This window comes from Mastigoproctus giganteus, chromosome 13 (genome assembly GCF_048544385.1).
Source record: "Mastigoproctus giganteus isolate SK-2022 chromosome 13, ASM4854438v1, whole genome shotgun sequence".
NCBI classification, from domain to species: Eukaryota; Metazoa; Arthropoda; class Arachnida; order Uropygi; family Thelyphonidae; genus Mastigoproctus; species Mastigoproctus giganteus.
In genome coordinates, this window is record NC_143587.1 from 136,603,605 (window position 1) to 136,628,269 (window position 24,665).

The window sequence follows — 24,665 nt, forward strand, 5'->3', positions numbered from 1 at the left end:
CTCAAATGTGAGAGATTCCAAGCCGGGGAAAGATTGAAGGGGAGTTTCGCATTTATAATATTGAGATTAAATGGTGTCGGAACCATTCAATAATGAGAGCTTCATATTAAAGAATTTTGTAGCTGGTTTTAAGTTTTATAATAGTGATGGTAGAATCGATTAGAGGAATGTGATTGTGGGTATGGGCATGTATTATAAGTTCCGTGCTAGATTGCCCAGTTCTAAAACTATTATAGTGGTAGTATGTGCGAGTATTAGAGGTTTTGGTAGAACCAAACTTTGTTGTAGTACTACCAATATGGCAGGCATCACAGTTTGGTTGACATTTGATCAGATAAATTATATTGTTCAAATCGCTAGTCGGGTACTTATGTGTGTCTTTGTAAGTATTAAATAAGGATCCAAGTTTATTATAAGCTGAAAAAATGAGGGAGATATCTGTGCCTGTAAATACTTGGTAGAACTGTCCGGCAAGTTCGCTATGGTAAGGGAGGATGATGCGTGTATTTACCTTAGTAGTGGGTTTTTAATTTTACTTTTGGCGGCAGAAATGGTGTGTTGGATAAGTTGGGTTGGGTAGTTCCTAGCTATAAATTTTTCTGTGAGGTATTGAAATTCGTTAGTTAAGTCATTTTGTGAATAATTATATTTTATGGCATTATGGATTTGGTTGTATCGGACAGCTTTTTTTTGTACCAAGAGGGTGGTGTGAAGCAAAATGTAGGTATTTTCTTGTGTGTGTATTTTTTCTGAAAATCTTTGTACTTAGTTTTGTGCCTGTTTTGTAAATAGTAAGGTTAAGAAAGTTGATTTGATTGTTCGTTTCAATTTCAAGAGTGAGTTTTAATCTATCATGTATTGAATTAAATTTTGAAAAAAAGATTGTCTATAGTGGATCTGTTACCTATTATGAGTATATCATCTGCATAACGTGGGTATAATTTTATTTCTGAAGGAAAGGGTTGTAAAATTTGATTCTCTATTGTAGCTAAATAAATTTCAGACAGAGGAGCGGAAATGCCTAAGCCCATGGGTAAACTGAATATTTGTCGAAAAATTTTGTTATTGAATCTGAAATATCTGGCATCTAGTAAATAGCGAAGTGAGTTCAAGGATATTATTGGTGGAAAGAGAGTAACGAACTTCAATACCTCACAGAAAAATTTATATCTAGGAACTATCCAACCCAACTTATCCAACACACCATTTCTGCCACCAAAACTAAAATTAACAACCCACTACTAAGGCAAATACACGTATAATCCTCCCTTACCATAGCGAACTTGCCGGACAGTTCTGCTGAGTATTTACAGGCACAGATATCTCCCTCATTTTTTCAGCTTATAATAAACTTGGATCCTTATTTAATACTTACAAAGACACACATAAGTACCCAACTAGCGATTTGAACAATATAATTTATCTGATCAAATGTCAACCAAACTGTGATGCCTGCTATATTGGTAGTACTACAACAAAGTTTGGTTCTACAAAACCTCTAACACTCGCACATACTACCACTATAATAGTTTTAGAACTGGGCAATCTAGCACGGAACTTACAATACATGCCCATACCCACAATCACACTCCCCTAATAGATTCCGCCATCACTATTATAAAACTTAAAACCAGCTACAAAATTCTTTAATATGAAGCTCTCATTATTGAATGATTCCGACACCATTTAATCTCAATATTATAAATGCGAAACTCCCCTTCAATCTTTCCCCGGCTTGGAATCTCTCACATTTGAGATTCCCACGTGTTCCAAAGAGCATCACGAGAGTATAGATAATTCCTTAATTACAGCACGCATCTGCTCCCCACTTCGCCAACTGAAGACATTATAACTCAACGAAAGTCTGTCATTGTGACTATTAGCATTACCAATTTTTTCACTTAAGTTCTAGATTAACTACTTTCTATCTTATGACAACCAGGGATGGAGTGGTGCACTTCTGCTTCCTTGCGCTTATCTTAAATTTTGTTAAATTAACTTATTTTTTATCCCGCCTTAATTCATTAATTTAATTATTCCACCTTAAATTTAGCCATCAGTCTCTTCATAAAACTACTGCAGATTACATTCAAGGTGAGTACCGTACATTAAGCATTTGCTATTATGTATATTTCAGCCACAGCACCTTATTGCTGAACTGATCTAAATGCATCTCAGAAAATTTTAGTTTGGAGGAGAAATTAAATTAAATGAACTTCATTTGACTATTTATTAAAACTGCTTTTCTCTATAATTAACTGAGACCAATTATTGCTTGTGCAAATTTATAGGTGGAATTTTTAAATACTTTAAATACCACCCCCCAGACCGATTAATTTTTGATGCTTACATCCTAGAACTATTTCCAAACCCTTCCACATTCTCAGAAAACATGGTTGCCAATTCACCAGACACCACGGCATCCTGCATATTGCAAATATGAAAATATGATTATTCAAAGATGCTTAGTAAATAAATAATTTGTATCAGGAGTCTCGATTGCTGAGATTTCAGTCACCTGAGTGACTGAAGTCTGGGCAAGCGTTTTGGATGTAGCCACATGAATCTTCATTGGCACACGTTATGTAAAGAAAGTAGTGTACTTGAGCATTGGTTTGGTGTTTATTAAACAGTTTCATTTTTATTATTCTCAATATTTTAATCTTTGATTTAATATTTTTTTCTAGAGAATGTATGAATTCACACAATACAAGGCAGCATAATTCATTCTGCTACTGTATTTTAAAATATTGCTTAAGAATAATCTGGAATGAAATTCAATAGATGGCTTAATATGGCAATTTTTTGTTTGTGTATATCATTTTTCTAAAGTTTAAAACATTACATATATATATATATATATATATTTTTTTTTTTTTTTTATAGGTTGTCAGCTGAGTGAAGATAATTTGTCTATGTTTTGTCCAAAACATAAGGTAAGATTTGTTAATATTTCTTTTATAAACCTGGAATTATACAGCTTTCAAAGAAACAGTTGGAGAAAGCTTATCTCATAAGTATTAGCATTAGTAGAGGCATATGATACAAGAAAGCAAGCTTATGCAACATCAGCTAAAAAAAAAAAACCATTCCCATTTCACCCCTCCATTTGTCCCAAATACCTGTCCAGCTCAGCCTTAAATTTATTTAGTCTATCAACTTCCACGACAAAAGATGAAAGTCTGTTACACCAACCAACCAACCACTCGCTGGCTAAAGGCAAACTTCCGCACATGTATCCTACGAATGTCTTTCCTCGATTTGAATTCATGCCCTCTCAAATTATTATTCTGAGCAAGAGGAAGAATCCCATCAGCATTGAGCATGTTCAAACCTTTAAAGGATTTATACACCTCAATCAGATCACCTTGCAGGTGCTTAGTCTCCAGACCTGTATACAGTACTCAAGGTGTGCCCTGACCATTTCCCTATATAAGGGGATAATCACATCCTTATCTCTGCTAGAAAAATTCCTGTATATCATAGACAAGACACCATGAGCTACTCTTGCAGACCGTCTGCACTGCTCAGAAAACTTCATATCTGCCTGCACCATTAACCCCAGGTCCTTTTCGTTCTCTACCACTGCCAGTGTAGTACCACAGAGTTGATGCATTGCTCTGGGGTTACTGTTTCCCATATGTAGTACTTTAGATTTGTCAATGTTAAACTCCATTTGCCACCTCTCAGCCCATCTGCTCAACATTTCTAGATCCTGTTGCAGCAGCGTACTGTCATTAGTGTCCTTAACAACCCTGCCAACCTTCGTATCGTCTGCAAACTTGGACATTAAGCTTGATATACCATCATCAATATCATTTATAAATAAAGAAAACAACAATGAACCCAACACTGAACCCTGAGGGACTCCACTATTAACATTGGTCCACGATGAGCAGTGTCCATTCATTACCACTCTTTGTCTTCTCCCACTCAACCATCCCTTTATCCATAGCAGCAATTTGCCTCCAATGCCACACTGCTCCAATTTGTGCAGCAGTCTTCCATGTGCAACAGTATCAAAAGCCTTTCATAAGATCCAAATATATGATATCAAAGTTATTCCCTGCATCCAGTTCCTTTGTGACCACATCCAATCAAATTGGTCGGGCAAGACTTTCCTTAACAAAACAAAACTATGCTATATCCGAGCTATAACTGAAGTCTTGTCTAGATGATCCTGCAGTGCTTCTTTAACCAGGGCCTCCATTGATTTTCCTGGAACAGACATTAAACTAACAGTTCTATAATTACTTGTCGCCCTTTGATCCTCCTTTGTGAATTGGGGTCACATTTGCACATCTCCAGTCCATGGGTACCTCCCCTGAGTCCAAGGAAGCTACTCTAATTATGGCTAAGGGTTTGCTGACTCCTTTAATATAACTGGATAGATCCCATCCACCCCGGGTGCTCTTTTTATGTTTATCTTCAGCAATTTCTCCTCCACTTTCCTCTCAGTTATTACAAAATCATCAAGCTCCCTGCCAGAGTTCAATTCACCTCTGGCATTCCCCTCCTGAATAACTCATGTGAATGTAGATGCAAAATACTCATTTAGTTTGTTAGCCACCTGAGCAGGATCATCAATAGTTAAACCATCAATATCCAGTGGACCAATCTGATTCATTCCTTTCCATCTAGAGTTTACATAGGTAAAGAACTCTTTGCTGTTTTTCTTTGCATCCTTTGCCTGCCTAATCTCCTTTTTGACTTGGTTACAGATCAGCTTATATCTATCATAGGCTTCCATGTCACCCATTAATTTATATGTGTCCCATGCATTTCCCTTGGCAATATGGCTCATTAGTTCTTCTGACACCCATTTAGGCCTAAACCTTGAACAATATTTCTTAGTTGGTATGTAAAGCCTAGTAGCTTCCAAATAAATTCTTTGAATGCCTCCCATTTTGAATTTGCTGTGTTGGTAACATCATCAGTTGGTCCCACCATATAGAATTTAAATACTGTCTCAGACCCCAGTAGTTGCCTTTTACGAATGCAAAAACTCTTCCCTTTACCCCTGATGGTAGTTACATCTTTGAGTAAATCCCACTTCAGTACACTGTGATCACTGCCACTTAGTGGTTCCTTTATCTGCAGATTCTTAATGAATGAAGAATCACTACTGATAATCAGATCAAGAGTATTACTCTTTCTAGTTGCCTCCCAAACATGCTGATGTAGAAAACAATCACCCAATAAATCCACAAAAGCCTTGCTAGTGTGTGAGTGACCAACCCACAAATTCCAGTCATTATCCGGGAAATTAAAATCTCCCATTATAAGACTGATTTACTGGCCCACTATTTCCCTGTACAGTTTCTTATTATGCTCATCAGAGTCATTAGGCCTATAACACACTCCTACTCTCAATTTTGATCTCCCAGTGCTTATGTCACACCAAACTGACTCGACACTGCGATGTTGACTGGCTGCATGTCCTTGGATTTTGTGTTTCTTAACTAATAGCATAACCCCTCCTCCCTTCCTATCCTGTCTATCCTCCCTGTACATGTACTCCCCAAATTCCTGTTCTGCATTCCTTATATCTGTGTGACACCACGTTTCTGATATCCCAACAATATCTGTCTTTGATGTTTTGAGCAACACCTGAAATTCATCAAATTTATTTATCAAACTCCTAGCATTGGTGTATATGCAAGTATACATGCACCTGTTACTATTCTTAGCTACCCTAACACAACCCATGTGTTTACTTGTACCCCAATGATTCCCAGCAGTCTCTGAGATACCCTGCATCTTGTTTTCCAGTCTGCTGCTCATTCCAATAGAAGCAGTGCAAGAATCATTTTCACCTCTGCCAGTGGCTACTGTTACTCTATTAGTCCTTGTATCCCCCGCAAGCTAGCAGTTTTTCGACCCACCTAACACTGCCTCGATAGCATCAGCAAATATTCTTGCAACCTTTCTATTTAAGTGTATCCCATCCCTGTAGAAGCAGTCTCTCCTGTTAACAAGTACACACCAGGCTGAAAAAAATTCTGCCCCTTGAGCCTTGCACAATCTTTCCAATGCTGAATTGATCGACAAGGCTCTCATCATATACTCCCTCCTGTTGTGTCTGGGCAGAATTAGAGACACTTTCAAATTCAATCTTAATTCACTGCTTTTTTTTTTCAGCAGTGACCTGTACTTGTTAAGTAATTCCACCAGTCTCCTACTCTTAATATCATTAGTGCCAACGTGTACAACAATATCACCTTTTGTGCCCTTAAAAGATGATATCTGCTCTATATCATCAACCTTTGTTCCTGGCAGACATACCCTGGTCCTGTTCCACCTATCCATTTTACATACCATGTTCCCCGTTTCTCTGACAATAGTCACCAACAACTACTAGTTCCTGTGGGACTAGCGCATTCTGCCTTGGTGGTTGCCTCTGTGTTTCATGATGATCAAGTGCAAGCTCTGGTGTTGATTTCAGCAGCTGAGAGCTTGATGGGCCCCTCAATTTAGATCCTTCGAGGGCATCTACCCTGTCCTTCATGCTCTCATATAGGCCCATAACAACGCTGAGTTGTCGCCAGATTTTGTCACACTCCTTACATCATGCACACACGTGACATTCCCCTTGCCAATTGTTTAGCAATCAGATACAGGATCATGTCTTGTACCTGATTGCTCCACAAAGATCAAGCAAGCAGTGCATTTTAAAAGGCTGTGATTCAGAGGGCAGCTGCCTTCCCTCAGTTTTCTCCTGAGCCACAGCACTCCCATTAGCTTGAGCCTTTTGCTTTGCTGCTCTGGTCTGAGTCATGATTTCGATTCAATTTCAGTACAGAATTATAACCCTAAACTTATATCCCAACGCAGTTATAACACTATATATCTATATATATATATATTTTTTTTTTTTTTCGGTATCGAGTATTATCTCCAAGTTTCGTTATATAACTTCCATATCAAGTTAAGTATTAAATAATAAAGTTACGTTTTGTAAAATGTAAGTCGTTATATGTATTTAGTTAAAACGTACAATTTAATGGACAATGAAGTTTAACAAGATTAATAAATTTTACTGATCGATTGATAATATTATATACTATACTACACTATACTAAGCTAACGCTATCCAGTACGAGATATAACGTTGTATCATATAACAATGGCGACAAGTTACGAACAGTAAATCTACGGACACCAAGTATTACTTAACTTCCAAAATCTCGCTGTCTCGATTCAGAATAAACCAAGGATCTTAACTAGGTCTATAAGCTACTTATAGAAAATAATTTAATATAACAATTAGTCAATAAAGTGGCTAAATATAGCTAAAAACACACCGTTCGCAGGAGCTGCAAAACTTGTAAAACATGTGGATTTGGATACCTTTTGAGAAAATTTATTGATGATAAGGAAGTTTCAATCTTGAATTATAGTGTTATGTAGTATTTATTAACACAAATATTTCTTAATTATTATATTGCTTTTATCAGTTAATATATAGTGAATATATAGATAGTTTGAAAAGCATTATTTTAAATACCAAACTGATTTCTGTTTTTGTAAAATTCCTTTTTCTAGTTTAGGCTGGTGAGTGGGGGAATCTAATTGTACTGTGTGGATACCATATTCATACTATTGCAATCTGTTCGTGACATTGTTGCACTGCTACATCCAGGAAATGTTCTGGAAGACCATAGAAATTGACACAGAGAGAGCTTGGAAGAATGTTGCTTAGATCCTGTCATTCCTCATCAAATACTGTCAATGAAGAGTTTAGGAAGTCTAAGAGTAGAGTTCTGCGTCTGGTCGGTCTCAAGTAATTTTGCATTGCCACATTGATGCCAAAAGGCCAGAATTGTTTCAACAGAAAGTAAAAAGAGGAAGGTAGACAGTTTATTATATGTGGAAGATTTAAGCGATGAAAAAATTGAATCTTTTACCTGATGAAATCCAAAATTATATCACAATAAAACTTCCAAAACCTTTTTTCTTTTTCTTTTTTTTTTAACCACAGGAAAATCTACAACACTCACCAGACTGCCAATCATCCATTCAGTATTCATATCCAACAGCTACTCAGTGATTTGGACATCACATTAGACAATGTTGCCCCATCACCAGAGCAACCCTGTCATGCTCTTGTCTCACCTTGCAATTTCTCTTAACAACTGCAGAAAAGACAGTACTCCATCTGCTCTCTACCTGCAGTTCTTTTCAGCATGCTAATTTGAACATTCTGACTTCTTGCCAGTCTACACAGACAGTTCAAAATCAGAAGTGTCTGTGGGATCTGCAGCAGTTTTCCAGACACTACGATAATCTGAGTGATCTTCCCTGAATGCAGCATATTCATTACATAGCTGTGCACAGTTGAGCTAGCTATGGATTATATACAAACTATCCACCAAATATGTATTATATATACTGATTCTCTCAGTTTGATGCAGACCTTATCAATGAGGTTTAATCCTCATCCACTCCTGCTCTGGATACTCAAATTCAGATTGAGAAAGGAAGTGTAGCAGAAACTACACATAATTTGTCAATCTGAATTTGATGTTTGTTTCTGCTGGATCCCCAGCCACATTGGGATCTTGGGAAATGATTTGGCAGACTGCAGCCAAATCAGTGAACCTTTTGTAACTCTCGCCTGCTAGTCGCCTATATATACAGGCAATTAATATGAAAGAAACTGGTTTCCCAATTGCAATACTTGTAGCACGGGCAAGCTGCAAACAAGTTATACAAGATTAAGCCTGTAATTGAACATTGGCAGTCTAGTCTGCATGGTAACTGTAAAGAGGAAGTTGTTCTAATTTGGCTCTGCATTAAAGATGTCACTTTATGCATTGGTATCGGCTGAGGGCAGATAGCAATGCTATCTGCCCTATGTGTAGAAATTGACACCATTTTAACAGTCCAGCATATTTTAATTGAATGTACATATTTTAATAATGATTCATTGGTTTTGTTTTACCCATCTGTCTGAGCCTTATACGCTCAGACAAATTTTATTAGACAATGACAGTGTGACAAATATCTTTAAGTTTTTACAACTTATCAATTTATGTAATTTTATCTAGATTGCTTTATAACTGTTTTATATTATATACTTTTTTATAATAATATTTTAATTATACTATTTTATTCGTATATTTTTATTTGACTTGGTGCATTAAACCTTTTGACTTGGTGCATTAAAGCCTCAGTCGCTGATTTGGCATAAAACTCCTAAACAAACAAACCAAATCAGCACTTATGGTTAGCACAGTGGTTTTGATCACTGCCCAAGTGCCAAGCAATAATGACTAGCAATTTTCTTTGTGTGATATATAGTGCTCTTTCCCAGTGATAGTGGTTCTATTTCTTTTGTAGTTCCACTTTTCTTGTACATTTACTTCAAGTAGTGCTGTACTTAAATGGTTTAAATAACAACCCATATAGAAATAACAACCCATGATGAAAAACAACAGACACATTGCGTGTGGATCTCTTGATTCAGATCTGTTGAATGAATGGAAATGAAATAAAGTCATATAATGCAGAGAGAGAGAAATAAAAGAAGGAACTGAAAGCCCTGCTTCTCATTTTCTAATACTGAACCTTGATAGACCATATACTGAGTAAGCTATCCCCATTTTTAATTCAGGAATGTCTTGAAAATGTGGCTGGCCCACCAAAAACGTTTAAAACACTACAATCTGGAGATCTTATAGTAGAGGTGAGCAAGCAGAAATACTCACTGTTAAAAAATATATCAGCATTCAGTGGAATTCCCCACAAAGGTTGCTCTACTTACTCTACTGGCATGGAGTATACTTGTTAACAGGAGAGATTAATTTTACAGGAATGGGATACACTTAAACTGAAGGGGTGAAAGAATAGTCACCGATGCTATCAAGGCAGTGTTAGGTGGGTCAGAAAACTGCAGCTTGGGAAGATACACAGAATAATAGATTAAGTAGAGGCACAGGTAGAGATGAAACCGATCCTTGTGCTGCTTCTATTGGAACATGCGGCAGCCTGGAAAGCGAGGTGTTGAAGATTTCAAGCCCTGCTGGGGCTCATCACGGAATAAGCAAATACTTCAGCTCTGTTAGGATAACTAAGAGTAACAACATCTGCATGTACACTAATGCTAGAAACATAGTGAACAAATTTGAAGTGCTGGTGAAGTCATCAAATGCAAACATTCTGCAGATATCAGAGACGTGGTGTCACTCAGATATAAGGGATGCAGAATTTGAATATAGAGTACAATATGTACGGGAAGGATAAAATGTTTGTTTCATGGCAGTCTCTGGGATTTCCCCCATTAGCTGCTGTAGCATCTGTATGAAATGTGCCAAAGCCGGCAGTGTGGTAAGTATAGTTACGTAAGGTGGTATGTTTGTTCTGTTGAGTGTTGTTTGCTGACTCCTGGCATCTTAGCAAGCATGGGGCATAAATGAATTTGTTCACTGCCTCCCATCCTTCACCACTTGGAGGTGTGCCAGAGTCTACGTTGCATTGATGGTACACCCAGGAAGAGGTTCCACTGGAAGGAGCCTCCCCATGGGGCCTCAAATGAAAGTGAAAGGAAGATTGTGTGTGTCACTGGGAGATTTCAGGGAGAGGAGGAGTAAAGTTCTAGGCAGTATGGGATGGAAGAGAGACATATCCCTTGAGAAAAGTAGAATTAGGACAGTGGAACCCTTTGGTTCCAATCATGATTCTTTAGCTTGGCATTGTGCTTTTGGTGTTTGTCATTGTTGGCGAGTGTCCAAATCAGTGTCCATCTGCATCTGGGTTCTGTTTACAATAATAATGATTCTTCTCCTGCATTTGAAGAGGCCATCAGCAAAGTCAGCGAAGCGAACGAGGTGAACCTTTGAGGAGTCAAGGTGAGATTTTTGACATTTTCTTGATCATATACTTCAGTGATTATTTGTAGTTGAGAGATCCTGATAAATGTGGCATTGGAAGATTAGGTGATTGATTGATTTTCTCAGGTGATCCACAGGGGCAGAGAGGTGAGTCAGTTAGTCTGAGAGTATAGCTGAGTTTATGCTGCCATGTCCAGTCAGCAAAAATGATAGGTGAAGTCAAGGCCTTGTCGAATATTTTAGCTTCTGGTAAGAATTCGTATATGGTTCTTTCTAGCGCTGAGCCAGTCCACTCCCTTCTTCACTCATCCATCATTCCTTGGATTATTCTCGTCTTCTTTAGTTGACATGTGCTGGTTTTTTGCATAGTCTCTGTTTCTTGCAGGGGAGGCTCTTCCATCTGTAGTATTGAAGATAGTGGAAGGCTATTTCGTGGTGGATTGGTAGCTTGCCGCAGATGACCTGGAGTGGAACTGTGGACACTGTTCTGCAAGCTCTCGAGATGGCATGCAGCAAAAATCTTAGGGCCTGCAGTTGGTGATTCTGTGACCCCAGGCACCTGCAGCATAACAAGCAATGGGGATGAAGATGCATTCATGTTAGTCTGAGGGTCGAAGGCTTGACTCCCCAGACTGCCATAGTGATCCTGATTAGTTTTCCTGTAACCTGTTTAAACTTTTTTACTATGTACTTGCCATGGGAGATGAAGCTCAACTTTCTGTCCAGAAAAATGCTGATATATACAATATCTTCATCTTGATGGCCTAATCTTTGACTTTGATTGTTGGGGGTCTGTTTAGGGATCCTCTAAGTAGCACTTGCTTCATTTTGGGAATAGAGATGTTAAGTTTGTGAATAGAACACCAGCCGGAAAAATAGTCCAAGATATCTTCACAAGGTCTTCCAATCTCTCCTTGAGCTGTCGAGAAGCAGGACATCCGGATTGTCTGCATTGGCCACTTTGATAACATTTCCCTGCTCCACCCATCAAAGACTGTATTCTAGCAGAAAGGGCTTTGGACAGATCCTCGAGGGCAGCTTTTAGTGACTGGTGCAGATCCCCGAGGTTACAGCGAGGAACCTTCCCTTGAAGTAGTTAGTAATTAATCCATAAATCTGGGCCAAGACCATGTCATCCCTGAAATGCTTAAGGGTGCTTTGCCACCAAAAGGTGTCAAAGGCCCTTTAAAAAATCCACAAAGAGGCTGTGTCCACTACTATCCTAATGGCATCTATGGTGGATCTTCCCTTTGTAAACCCAAACTGATTGATGTATCCTAGTCCCTTACCTGTGCACGCTGTTTGGGATCTAGCGGTAATTATTTTCTCGAGTACTTTCCATATTATAGGCAGCAGGGCTATGGGTCTATATGAGGCAGGTGATTGTTCAGGCTTATCTGGATCCTTTAACAGAATTTTAAGGTTCTCATTTTTCCAAGTTTTCGTGTAGCATGCATCTTGTAGACAAGTATTTAGAAGATTTTGGATGAGTTGGGGGCCTCTTCAACATCTCCACAAGGTCATGGCCGAGGAATTTTCCATTCTTCATTGGTTTCACCATTTCTTGAACTTCTTGGGGACTGACTGGTTCCTCTTCTGTATGGCCAGTATACGTCAGATTGTATATTTTTCTTCTGATCTCAGTTTGTTGAGGGGTCTCTGATTGAATTTCATCTAGGATGGCATTAATTGATTCCACCCAGGAGAGGGGCCCCGGGTGCCAAGCGTTTCCGTGGCCAAGCAATTCTCATGCGATTGAAAAGCGTTTTTCTCTAAGCGACTAGGTTCTCTTTTATTTTCTCCCTTGATTATTAAACTTTTTCGTTAAGTAGCCCTTTTTCTTAAAAGCACTAAGAAGAGAGCCCAGAAGAAGGAAAGAACCTTTTTCTTTAATTAAATTCGTCTTATTAATTGTACTAACCTATACGCTTGGCCACAAGCGGCACTGCTCCTGCCTCCCCGTGGCGGGGCCGGTAATCTGGGTGGTAAAAATATACCCCCAGGGCTAAAAGGAGCTAACATGGATACGAGTAATTATCCACCTTTAGAGCCATCAAGCTCAAGGTCAGAAATTCCTGACAACGACCGTGACACCAACCAGCCCAAAAGGCTTAGAAGGGAACCTGAATGCCATGATGAATTACCAAATTTCTTGGTGATTCATTCCTTATCCTCCCAACCTGTAGGCAAATTGTCACCATTCTTGATTCAAAAATATTTGGAATCAATTACTGGATCACCAAAAATGGTGAAAAGACTACAATCCAGAGATCTCCTCATTGAAACTGCCACCGCTAAAAATTCTGAGCGGCTCTTAAAACAACATCATTTTGTGGGCTCACAGTATCAATTACTCCACACAGAACCTTAAATTCATCAAAGGGTGTAATCAGCGAGTGGGACCTAATTACAGTCTCCGAAGAAGAGCTACTTCAAGAACTAAGTAGTCAAAAAGTTACAAATGTGAAACGGATTATGACTAAAAAAGATGGAAATCTCACTCCAACGAGATGGATAATTTTAACATTCAGTACGCCAGACTTACCATCCTCAATTAAAGCTGGCTATTTGAATTGTCATATAAGACCATTTATCTCGAATCCCGTTCGCTGCTTCAAATGCCAGAAATATGGGCATTCGCAGCAGGCATGTAGAGGTGAGGTCATATGTCCCATCTGCGGCTCTAAAGATCACACTCAAGCGGATTGCTCTGTCAAAACCCCTGTTTGTCCAAACTGCAAAGAAAGCCACCCAGCTTTTTCCAAAACATGTGAGCTATGGATTACAGAAAAGAAAATTCAAAAGTACAAAATAGAAAATAAAGTCACCTTTCCTGAGGCACGTAGACAAGTTATGTCGACCCTGCCTAGTAGTCGTTCCTATGCAGCTCGCACTCGGAACTTCGTTTCTACTGCAGCTCAAACAGATGTATCAGTTCCACCTAACACCTCTGTAGCGAACTGGCTCAAATCTACGCTTTCAACCTCAAAGAAAGATAATCCTCCAAAAAGAACTAGCGAAGCCACAGATACTCCAATCAGCATTCCTATTCATACCCCATTAGTCCCAGTTGGAAAAGAACAATTAAAATCTGAATCAGTCTCTAAAAAAACGGAATCTCCCTCCAAAAGCATGGATGTAGATGAGCTGCTAGACAATGAGGAACCTATTCTAGAACTCCATGCAGATGACACCATGGATACTGGACGCCCCACATTCTCAAAAAAAGGACCGGAAAAAATGTCCCATGTACAGAAAACAGTCAGATGAATCATCCTCAGGTAAACCTAAATAATGAATAAGATCATACAATGGAATTGTAGAGGACTAAGCACTCAGTCTGATGACGTAAGAGATTTAATAGCTCAATTTAATCCCATAGGTGTATGCTTACAGGAAACATTCTTGTCACCCCAAGTTTTGCCAAAATTTTCAAGTTATACCGTTTACAGACAAGATAGGAACTCGGTATCACCTGCACGTGGAGGAGTTGCTATTCTTGTTAACGCTAACATACCATCCAAGCCGATCCAATTGAGAACTACCCTAGAAGCTGTGGCAGCTCGCCTTGCAGTTGGTACGTCATTTACCATTGTTTCCATTTATATTCCGCCATCTGCCCCACTTCTGCTTTCAGAACTTGACAACCTCATTGCACAATGCCCAACTCCAATTTGTCTTTTTGGTGACTTTAATGGACACCATCCATTGTGGGGATCGGCCACAATGGATATAAGAGGCAAATTGATGGAGGAATTCATGCATAATAATGATCTTAATTTATTAAATTCTGGATCTCCTACCTACATCCACTTAGCAACCGGATCTGCTTCCACAATAGACTTGTCAATTTGTTCACCATCCATATTTCCAATCATGACATGGTCTGTATTAACCGATCCCTTCAACAGTGATCACTTTCCAATTATTTGCTCGCTACAAACAGGGGTAACTTCAAATCCTGACCAACGATCCACTTGGCAGTTTAAAAAGGCAAACTGGGGTGGCTATTCTGCCCAGATACGCTTAGACAGATTTTATGTTCAAAGGCAACATATTGATGATGTCAACACTTACATAACCAATCAGATTCTGACTGCAGCTAAGGCCTCCATTCCAAAATCCACACCATATCGAAAACACAGAAATCACTGGTGGAATACAGATTGTTTAATTGCCAAACAGGAAAAAAACCGCGCCTGGAATCATTTCCGCAAGTATCCCACCACTAGTAACCTAATTGCTTTTAAAAGACTAAAAGAAAAGCTAGGCAAGTTAGGCGGAAAGCGAAACGGGATTCATGGATTGCTTTTGCCTCCACCATTACCAAAGACACGGACACACAAGTCATCTGGAAAAGAATACAGGCACTAAATGGCAAATTTGCTCGGCTGCCCTCTCCGATACTTCATTGGAAAGGGAAAGACATTTCTACTCCCGAAGAAGTTGCAAATACATTAGCAGGATCATTTGCAAAAATATCAGCTTCTGCCACCTATGCCTCCACCTTCCAGAAAATCAAAGCAGGTGCAGAACAGTATAAAATTAACTTCTCCACGCGCCGTTCATTCCCGTACAACCAACCGTTTACGTTAATAGAACTTAAAGAATCATTAAACAGATCTTCCAATAGTGCTGCAGGTCCAGATGGAGTTCATTACATTATGTTAAAGCATTTACTTGGAGAAGACTTGAGAACCCTATTATTTTTTTACAATCGGATCTACTCTGAAAATGCCTATCCATCTTCATGGCGCCATTCGTTCATTATTGCCTTACCAAAACCAGGAAAAAATCCTTCCTGTGTTGAAAACTACAGGCCAACATCTCTTATGAGCTGCATGGGAAAAATTTTCGAAAGAATGGTTCATACTAGGCTCACTTACATCCTGGAGTCAGAGAATCTCCTTTGAGATCACCAGTATGGCTTTCGAAAAAATATATCAACCCTAGATGTGCTCATTAAAGCCGAGTCATATCCGAAATGCCTTTGTCATGAAACAACATCTAGTCATGGTCAATTTAGATCTTGAAAAGGCATTTGACACTACATGGCGGCATGGTATTATTATGGACCTTTACCATCTGGGGCTTAGGGGTCATTTGCCAGAAATAATTCAGAATTTCCTGAAATTGTGCTCTTTTCAAGTCTGATACAAAAACGTCCTCTCTACATCTCACATTCAGGAAGAGCGAGTCCCACAGGGATCAATACTCAGTCCAACACTGTTTTCAATCCGAGTTAGCAGCATGACACGAGATATCCCAAAAACTGTTCAAACTTATATGTATGCAGATGATCTTACCATTTCCTGTCAATCTCAACGTATGAATACCATTGAACGGCACCTACAACTTGCCATAACCAAAATAGAATCCTGGACTTCACGGAACGGTTACAGACTGTCAGAAAAGAAATGCACTGTCACTCACTTTTGCAAGAAGCGAGCTCTCCATCCTGAACCTGAATTACAAATAAACAATACTCCAATCCCTCTCGTTAATACCATTAAATTTCTTGGACTACTATTAGACCGCAAACTAAATTTCCAAGCTCACATCACTTATTTGAGAACTTCTTGTTTAAAGCATTTGAATATACTTCGTTCGGTATCATCTATGTCATGGGGAGCTGATCGGTGTACTTTGCTGCATCTTTATAGAAGTTTATTCCATTCACAGCTAGATTATGGTTGTCCAGTGTATGACTCTGCCAGGAGCACTACTTTAAAACGGCTAAATATGATCCATCACAGTGCTCTGAGGACTGCGTTGGGAGCTTTCAGGACTTCTCTGATCCAAAGTCTATATATTGAAGCGCATGATCCTCCATTACACCTGCGTAGAAAAACGCTACTGCTTCACTACGCTGCTAAGATCCAGAGTCTACCATTGCAACCAAGTTGGGAGTATCTCTATAATACCCGTTGGGATGTCTTCTATGAGAGCAAGCCAAATGAAAATAGACCCGCCTCTCTCAGGATCAAAGAGCTTGTTCAGACTTGGAATGTCGATTTAAATGAAATCTTCCAAGACACAACTACACCTGTTGCTCCTTGGACATATGTGTCTGTCTCTCAAGATACATACTTCCTCCAGTGGGGGAAAAATATACCTTCCTGCAATATCAGACAGTTACATTCAGCTCATGCTATGAACAACCATGCCTGTAAAATTTATACGGATGGTTCAAAAACTGAGAGTATGGTAGGTGCTGCGGCAGTTTTTCCTTTATGTACAATTTCAGCCACACTACCGCTTGCTTGCAGCGTCTTCACAGCTGAATTATATGCCATTAAGTTAGCGCTTAGTAAGATAATTGAGCTTTCCATCTCATCTGCCATAATTTACACAGATTCTCTTAGTGCTGTCTCTGCCATAAGGAAGAATTCCTCCATTTCTCACCCTACATTGAAACAGATTCATTCCCAGCTATATTTGCTTGCAGTGTGTCCAATCAGTCAATTAGTTTTTGCTGGATCCCTGGCCATTCAGGCATTCCGGGAAATGAAAGTGCCGACTTTGCCGCTAAACATCCTCAACCCGCTCTCTCACAACATCCTCAGGTTCCTTTCTCTGATTTTAAGTCTGTCATACGCAAAGCCTGCTACAATAAATAGTCACAGACCTGGAAAAGTGACCCTAACAATAAACTTTACCAGATAAAAGAAGATCCAAAGCTGTGGCTGTCTGGCTTCCGAAGAAACAGACGAGAGGAAGTGGTACTGGCAAGACTCAGAATTGGACACACTCACCATACTCATCTCTTTCTATGATTGGGTGAAAGCCCACCACAGTGCCCATCCTGTCAGACTCAACTTACAGTCCGTCATTTCCTGGTTGATTGTCCCTTACATTCAACCATCCGGTCAAACAATTTTCAGTCTCTCTCTAAATTGAATATATCACCTGATTTATCTCGCATCTTAGGAAATTAAGCAAATATTGAAGAACTTTTATTATATCTAAAACATATTGGTTTGTACGGAAGCATATAATGTAATTTCTCTAACAATATGCTTTTTGTCAATTAACGATGAAGAGACACAATTTGGCCTTAGTAGCCCTTGTGTCGTTAAACCGAACAACAACAACCACCACCCAGGAGAGGGTCTCTTCACTTCCAGAAGTGTGTATAGACAATTGTATCTCTCCAGGGTGTATTTTTCTGGTAATGATTCGATAGGCAATGCCCCGAGGGTCCGAATCTTCAGAGTTCTTACACAAACTTATCCCAGGCTGCTCTCTTCTCTTTGTATATTATATACGCTCTTCTAAAGTTTTTATAAATGTCTTGCAGTAGAGTGGTCTCCTCCAGCAGTCTGTTTCTTCTTTTAGCTTTTTGGTAGTCCCTTTGGGCCATTTTGTGGTGTTTCTCAGTTTTTTCCCCAACCCGTGGGGAAAAAACAAAAAAATTACGACTAGTGGTATTTACATGTACTTAGGTTAGAATTCCTAACCCCATTAAAGATAACCTTAATTAAGTTAACAATTATGCAATAATTAAATTTGTATACGGCAATAATAAATATTTACACAATTTCTATACACAAACCCTAATCTCACAATTAACCTACAGCAGACTCTCGATTTTCTAGGTTAGATTGTAAAAAACAAATCCCGGTTAATCCAAAAATACAAAAAAGTCCCCGACATATGTAAGAAATACGTTCTGGGACTTCTTACTTCGTCGAGTTTTATGTAAATTGGGAATGACTAATAACATATTGCTTCTATATTTATTGACAAATCTGAATTCTGCGCGATACTTGTTAATGTTTGGTCATTTTCATACGTCCTTATTAGTTTAATTTCTGATCCAAATCGATGGCTTTCCTTTAGTTGGTAGATTTACTAGTAGCGCTGTCGCTTATTCTCTTAGTCGGCACCATGATAACAGTCAAAATGAAATTTTCTGAAAAGAGCTTCACAGGGTTAAGGGAGAAACATCACCTCATGCGAACTCACATTTTACTAAAGCACATTTCTGGAGGTCACTGCATTTAAACAATTTGCACCTTCCGGGTTACTGGGCTTTTCTGTTCGTGCATCTAATTATAAACGGGTAGTAAACTTGATCTTATTGCAGTTGCAATAATGCAGATAACTGGAATTGTGTAGGTTTTTACGTTATTATGGTGAAATGTGTGTCCCCTTCATTGAAATCTTCAGTCATACAAAAAAAAAAAAAAAAAAACCCTAAATAAATTGTAAGAATCTTCTCTTTCCTATTTTTTTGCTTGTTACTCCGAATTTCACTTGTGCAATTTGTGCATGCCGTGATCATCGTTATTGATTGCTTATTTTATTTTTGTTTTAAATTTTACAATCCTAAAAAAAAAATTAACATAAATCCGTAGTTGCGTAAGTCAGGGACTTACTGAATCGAAAAATGTTCAGCAACCTACGTAAAAAATATGGTGATAGATAAAAAAATGAAAAAACTTACCATGTACTACTTGCGTGTCCAATACGATGCATTCCTTTATTTTTTGCGATGTCGATTTTAAGTCTAATAGCTTTCCTATAGTTTTTTACGATGTCGAATTTAAATCTAATAGCTTCCCTTTATTTTTTACGATGTTGCATATGGTTGGATTTAACAGACGCACAGTTTTCAAACTTTGGAATAATTTCAGTTTTAGTTTAACTGAAAATGCAGCTCTTTTGCGTGGTAACCAGTAAAAATATCCCCTGAAAAAATGGATTGATTGTACAGTCGAATTTTTTGATTCGGTGAAGGCGAGAGCGTTTTCTTTCTGATTGATTTGTGTCGTCGAGGGGGGGGGGGTTCTTGGCTGAGGTAGGGTGTTTCCCCCTATCCAGCTGTTTTAAAATCAGTAAACGAGTTCGTGATTTAAAAACATCAAGTGAGGAGAAACATCCTAGGCATATCAATGTAGGTCAGTGAGTGGAGAAAGCAGTGAGTGGCACCTGTCAATCAATGATCTGGAGTTTTAACTACTTTAATAATAAGAAATTTTTTTGATTCGGTGAAGGCGAGAGCATTTTCTTTCTGATTGATTTGTGTCATCAAGGGGGGGATCTTAGCTGAGGTAGGGTGTTTTCCCCCTATCCAGCTGTTTTAAAATCGATAATCGAGTTACATACAAAATATACAAAATCATACAATTTATAATCAATCATTTACGTATCTTAACAAGAAAATGGGATGTTTTTACTGGGGATATTTTTTCCGGGATTCCTTTTGTGTTTCCCCATCATTTTTGCGATTTCTAAACAAAAAAAAAATTTACTATAAAAAAATTCTGACATCCCTGACAAAAAATGAAACAAAATTTGTCTTTTTTGCACTTTTTAACACAACAATCGACGCGACGCACTAAAACAAACTAAACATTCGGTCTTTTTTTGAGCGGCGAGTGTGAAGACAGCAGGAATTGCAAAAAATAGGTATACTAATCTCCCAACGACGACTTATAATGCCGCTTGTCGCTTATTTACAACTTTCAAAATATCTGTTTATAAATATTCTAGTTATTACTTGAATTTTTTGATTTCTGGTTGTTTTTTTGTTTTTTTTTAATTTGGAGTCTTGGAGTGTCCCGGTTAATCGAGAGTCTGCTGTATATATCTGAAACAGGTTATTCTGGATTTGAACTAACATGGTCTGTCTGAATAAGTGTTTACAAGGAATAAATTTAACCCAATTAAAGGTATATATAAACATTAAATCAAGACTGTTTCTGTACAGTACCTTTACAATTATAAAGCAGTTATGCAGTGAGAGCATCAGTTGGATTTCCCTCAAGTTAGACCAGTTCTGAAAGCCAAAAATTTGAAGGCGATTAATGTCCCCAAAAACAATATCAGCAGTCCAAAAAAAAAAAAAAAAAAACACCTTCAAAAAAACCATTTGTAGAAATAGTGATTTCTGCATAAGTGTTTACTATTTTTAAAAACAGATTCTGGTTTGAGGACCAGAAAAATATGTTGACAGCCAAACAAGTCTTATTCAGAAAAGAGGGAGGTCCTAGAAGGAATGGCTGCCGTCAAAAGAAGCCCTCTTTGCCCTCACCACAAAGGTCAACCCAAAAGTTACTTGAATTATTATAAAACTATGTACATCAATAAGCTGTTAAATATGACAGTCAGTGCACAGTGTTCAGTTACATTGAATCTCACTCAGATTCGTGCCAATACAGTATCCAAACAGAGTTTTTTTTTTTTTTTTTTTTTTTTAATTTGAAATAGTTCTTAGTAGAGTAAGTCTTTTCCTGAAGGCCAAGTTTGAGAATTTTTGCAGAGCCCTAAAATAAATCTCATAATCAAGAGATTTACATTGTCCTCACAGAAGTTAGGAGCAAAACTACAGAATTCACTTCTAATTCTTCATACGCAGTACAGTACAACAACAGATGCTTGCAATCTTCTCATTTGCCACAAAAGCACTCAGGATTATTCTCCAAACCTAACTTGAATAATTTGTCTTTTAATGATACGTGACCCATTAGGATGAATGAAGTTTTCATGTATGGATAAAGCCAAAGCATCTGTTTTTTGTTGACCGCAAAGAGAGCATTTGCAATGAATTGTCAAGTGGTTTGACCAGTTTCGCTGGTTGCCCTCCAAAAAGTCAGTCGAAAATTTTTAAGTTTTCCTTGTTTGATAGAAACAGCAGGATCACTCTCTACATTCAATATTCTAGTTGAGAGACCTTTCTTTAAATTGTATAACCCTTTATATGCTATGTACAGATCCAATGGGATTAAGCCAGATATGACCTGGAGGGCATTTGGTGGACATAGTTCTGCAGCAACAATAAGCCCCTCGACGTGGGCACCAGTACGTGGTGAGGGGACCTCCCAGTGATACTGCTGGTTTTCCCCCCTCGACGTGGGCACCTGTACGTGGTGAGGGGACCTCCCAGTGATGCTGCTGGTTCTCCAGATTAGCATCACTGGGATCTAACGCCCATACTTTGGTTCCAGGGTTACATCTGTGGAATCCGGCGTGTGCAGCCGTGCGTCGCGACCCGTGGATTTCGGAAAGGGGGATCCTGGTGGTTGAGGGGCCCAGCCTTAATACACCACTTTGGCCCCTGCTTCGACAAGACGGGAGTCCCGGACTGGCCCGACTGGGATCAATCGGCGTGTGGTATTTTACTGCTAGGGTCAACTGCGTTCCAATAAGTCTCTCTGCCTATGGTCCTGGGACGGGATAAAGACTTATTGGTAACGTGGGTATGGTGTTCTAAGCGAACTCGGCGTCCCATTCGTGTACGCAGTACCTGCTAGTTCACGAGTGGGCGCCCCCTCGTAGGGCTCCGTGGTGGGTGAGGTACTTAGGCATCAGACACTTTCTCTTTACTCATATGAGTAATTTAAATCCAATTTCTTCTGTGGCCCCAACAAGGCCCCTACCTAACCGATCAGATGAGAATGATACCAGTTCTGCCAAAAGAGCCAGAACTGAGGATAAACCACCATCTATAACACCGCTTTTCCTCATACTCCATTCTACCGGAGAGCAGTCAATTGGGAAGATGTCACCCTTCATCCAGAAAGGATTAGAAGGGTTGGCAGGATCACCAAAATCAGTAAAACGGCTGCGTTCTGGCGATCTTTTACTTGAAGCTTTAAATACAAAGCAAGCAGAAAGAATATTAAACGCAACATCCATAGGGGAAATACCAATCAATGTAACACCCCACAAAACTTTGAACTCTTCACGCGGTGTCATTTCAGAGTGGGATCTTCTTCATGTCTCTGAAGAAGAGATCTGCTCTGAATTAAAAGACCAAGGAGTGACAGCTGTCAAGAGAATATCAATGCGGAAGGAAGGGAATCTCGTCCCTACCCGAGTTCTCATCCTAACATTTAACACCCTACGGCCTCCTAGTTCCATCAAGGCAGGGTATTAAACTGCCCAGTGAGGATCTATATTCCAAACCCACTGAGGTGTTTTAAATGCCAAAAATACGGCCACTCACAAACAGCTTGTCGTGGTAACCCTGCCTGTGCTCGATGTGGTGCGAAAGACCACGAGAGCAAGGAATGTTCAGCTTCTAAACCGATCTGTGTAAATTGCCAACAAGATCATCCTGCCTACTCCAGAGCATGCCAGCGGTGGAAGGATGAAAAAGAGATCCAAAAATTGAAAACAGAGCTGAATATCTCCTACCCAGAGGCTAGAAAACGCATTCAACCAATAAATAGCAGGAAGCCTTCATATGCTCAAAAGGTTTCTGCAAAGTGCACCATCGGTACACAAACTGAGATGACTGTACCACCAAGAGAGTCATTCACACCGATTGCCCGCTATTTATTGAGTTCACAAAAGCCCACCAAAAAAACGCAGTCAGCTGACACTCCTATATCCGTACCTCCTAATGCTCCACCGCTACCAAAACCAAGTGGTAAAGAGCCAACAGTAATAACAGAAATAATGGATGTCCAGGAGAAGGAGGTACTGGATGAATCAGTCTTGGAACTCTTTGCGGAGGAAGAAATGGACACGGGACAGCATCCATTCTTCCCCAAAAAAGATAAATCCAAGACTGACAAAATAAAGCCCTCAGCATCTCGGAAGCCGCCTGATGGACCCACCAAGCCAAAATAATGGCTAAATTCCTACAATGGAATTGTCGTTGATTCCGGCAAAATACTGATGACATCAAGGCCCTCCTGCAAAAGCACGAACCAGTTTGCTTTTGCTTGCAGGAGACTTATCTAAAGGTAAATGACGATCCCAATATGCATAACATCACATTTTTTCAAAAGGATAGAATTGCGGATGGTCCTGCTCATGGAGGAGTGGCTATCCTTGTGGGCAACCAGACCCCAGTTCAGCCCTTGCTAGTTACAACCAGCATAGAGGCTGTTGCAATTCGCCTTACAGTGGGATCTTTATTAACAGTCTGCTCTATTTATTTGCCACCTGGGACTGACATCTCCCAGGAAGACCTTGATGATCTTCTAACGCAGTTGCCTCTCACTTTCTTACTTCTCAGGGATTTTAATGGACATAACACCCTGTGGGGTAGTGCTAACATCAATGGAAGGGGACAGGTCATAGAGCATATGCTCAATGACAATGACCTTTCCTTTCTAAATACTGGAACAAACACCTTCTTCCACATGCCTACCCTTGCTTTTTCTGCCATTGATCTCTCTATCTGCTCCCCTTCTCTACTCCCTTCACTCACTTGGGAAGTGGAGGAGAATCCATACGGAAGTGATCACTTCCCTGTGATAACCTCGTTACACAGTGGGAGACCGTGTCTTCCTTTCAGGTTACCACGGTGGAAGATTGATCAGGCTGACTGGTCTGCCTTCCAACATCAGGCAAATTTTGATCTCAGTACCGTCAGTCAGGAGCCTATCAATGATGCAGTAACGTACATCACAGAAATTATCGTCCAAGCAGCTGCGAATACTGTTCCAAAAACATCTGCCCGGTTTCCACCATTTCCCAAACCTTGTTGGAATTCTCAATGCACAGCAGCAAAAAAGGCTCAAAACAAAGCGTGGGAGATATTCCGTCGATATCCTACCACTGCTAATCTAATAGCCTTCAAGCGTGCACGAGCCAAAGCACGCTACATTTGCCGTCAGAGTCAAAAGGAATCGTGGATCCGTTTTACATCATCTATTAACCAGGCTACCAATTCTAAGGTAGTCTGGGATAAAATCCGGAAAATGAAGGGAAAATATACATCCCACCCTTCTTCAATCCTAGATTATAATGGATGCGCTATTGCAGATCCAACTGCAATAGCCAATGCTCTTGGGGAAACATTCTCTAACATCTCTGCAACATCTTCGTATTCCCCAGAGTTCCAGGTCCTGAAACATAAACTGAAAAAACAGG

General features: G+C 39.4%; 1 protein-coding gene across 2 annotated transcripts in view; it reads left to right on the forward strand.

Annotated features, from left to right (window-relative positions):
* LOC150076465 (uncharacterized) overlaps window positions 1-24,665 on the forward strand; it is a 215,988-nt gene that overhangs the window by 169,460 nt on the left and 21,863 nt on the right. For both annotated transcript variants that reach the window (XM_090387007.1, XM_090387006.1), the window contains exon 6: window positions 2,887-2,936. In XM_090387007.1, the coding sequence (XP_090243133.1) occupies window positions 2,887-2,936 (50 nt within the window). The remainder of the gene's footprint in view (window positions 1-2,886; window positions 2,937-24,665) is intronic.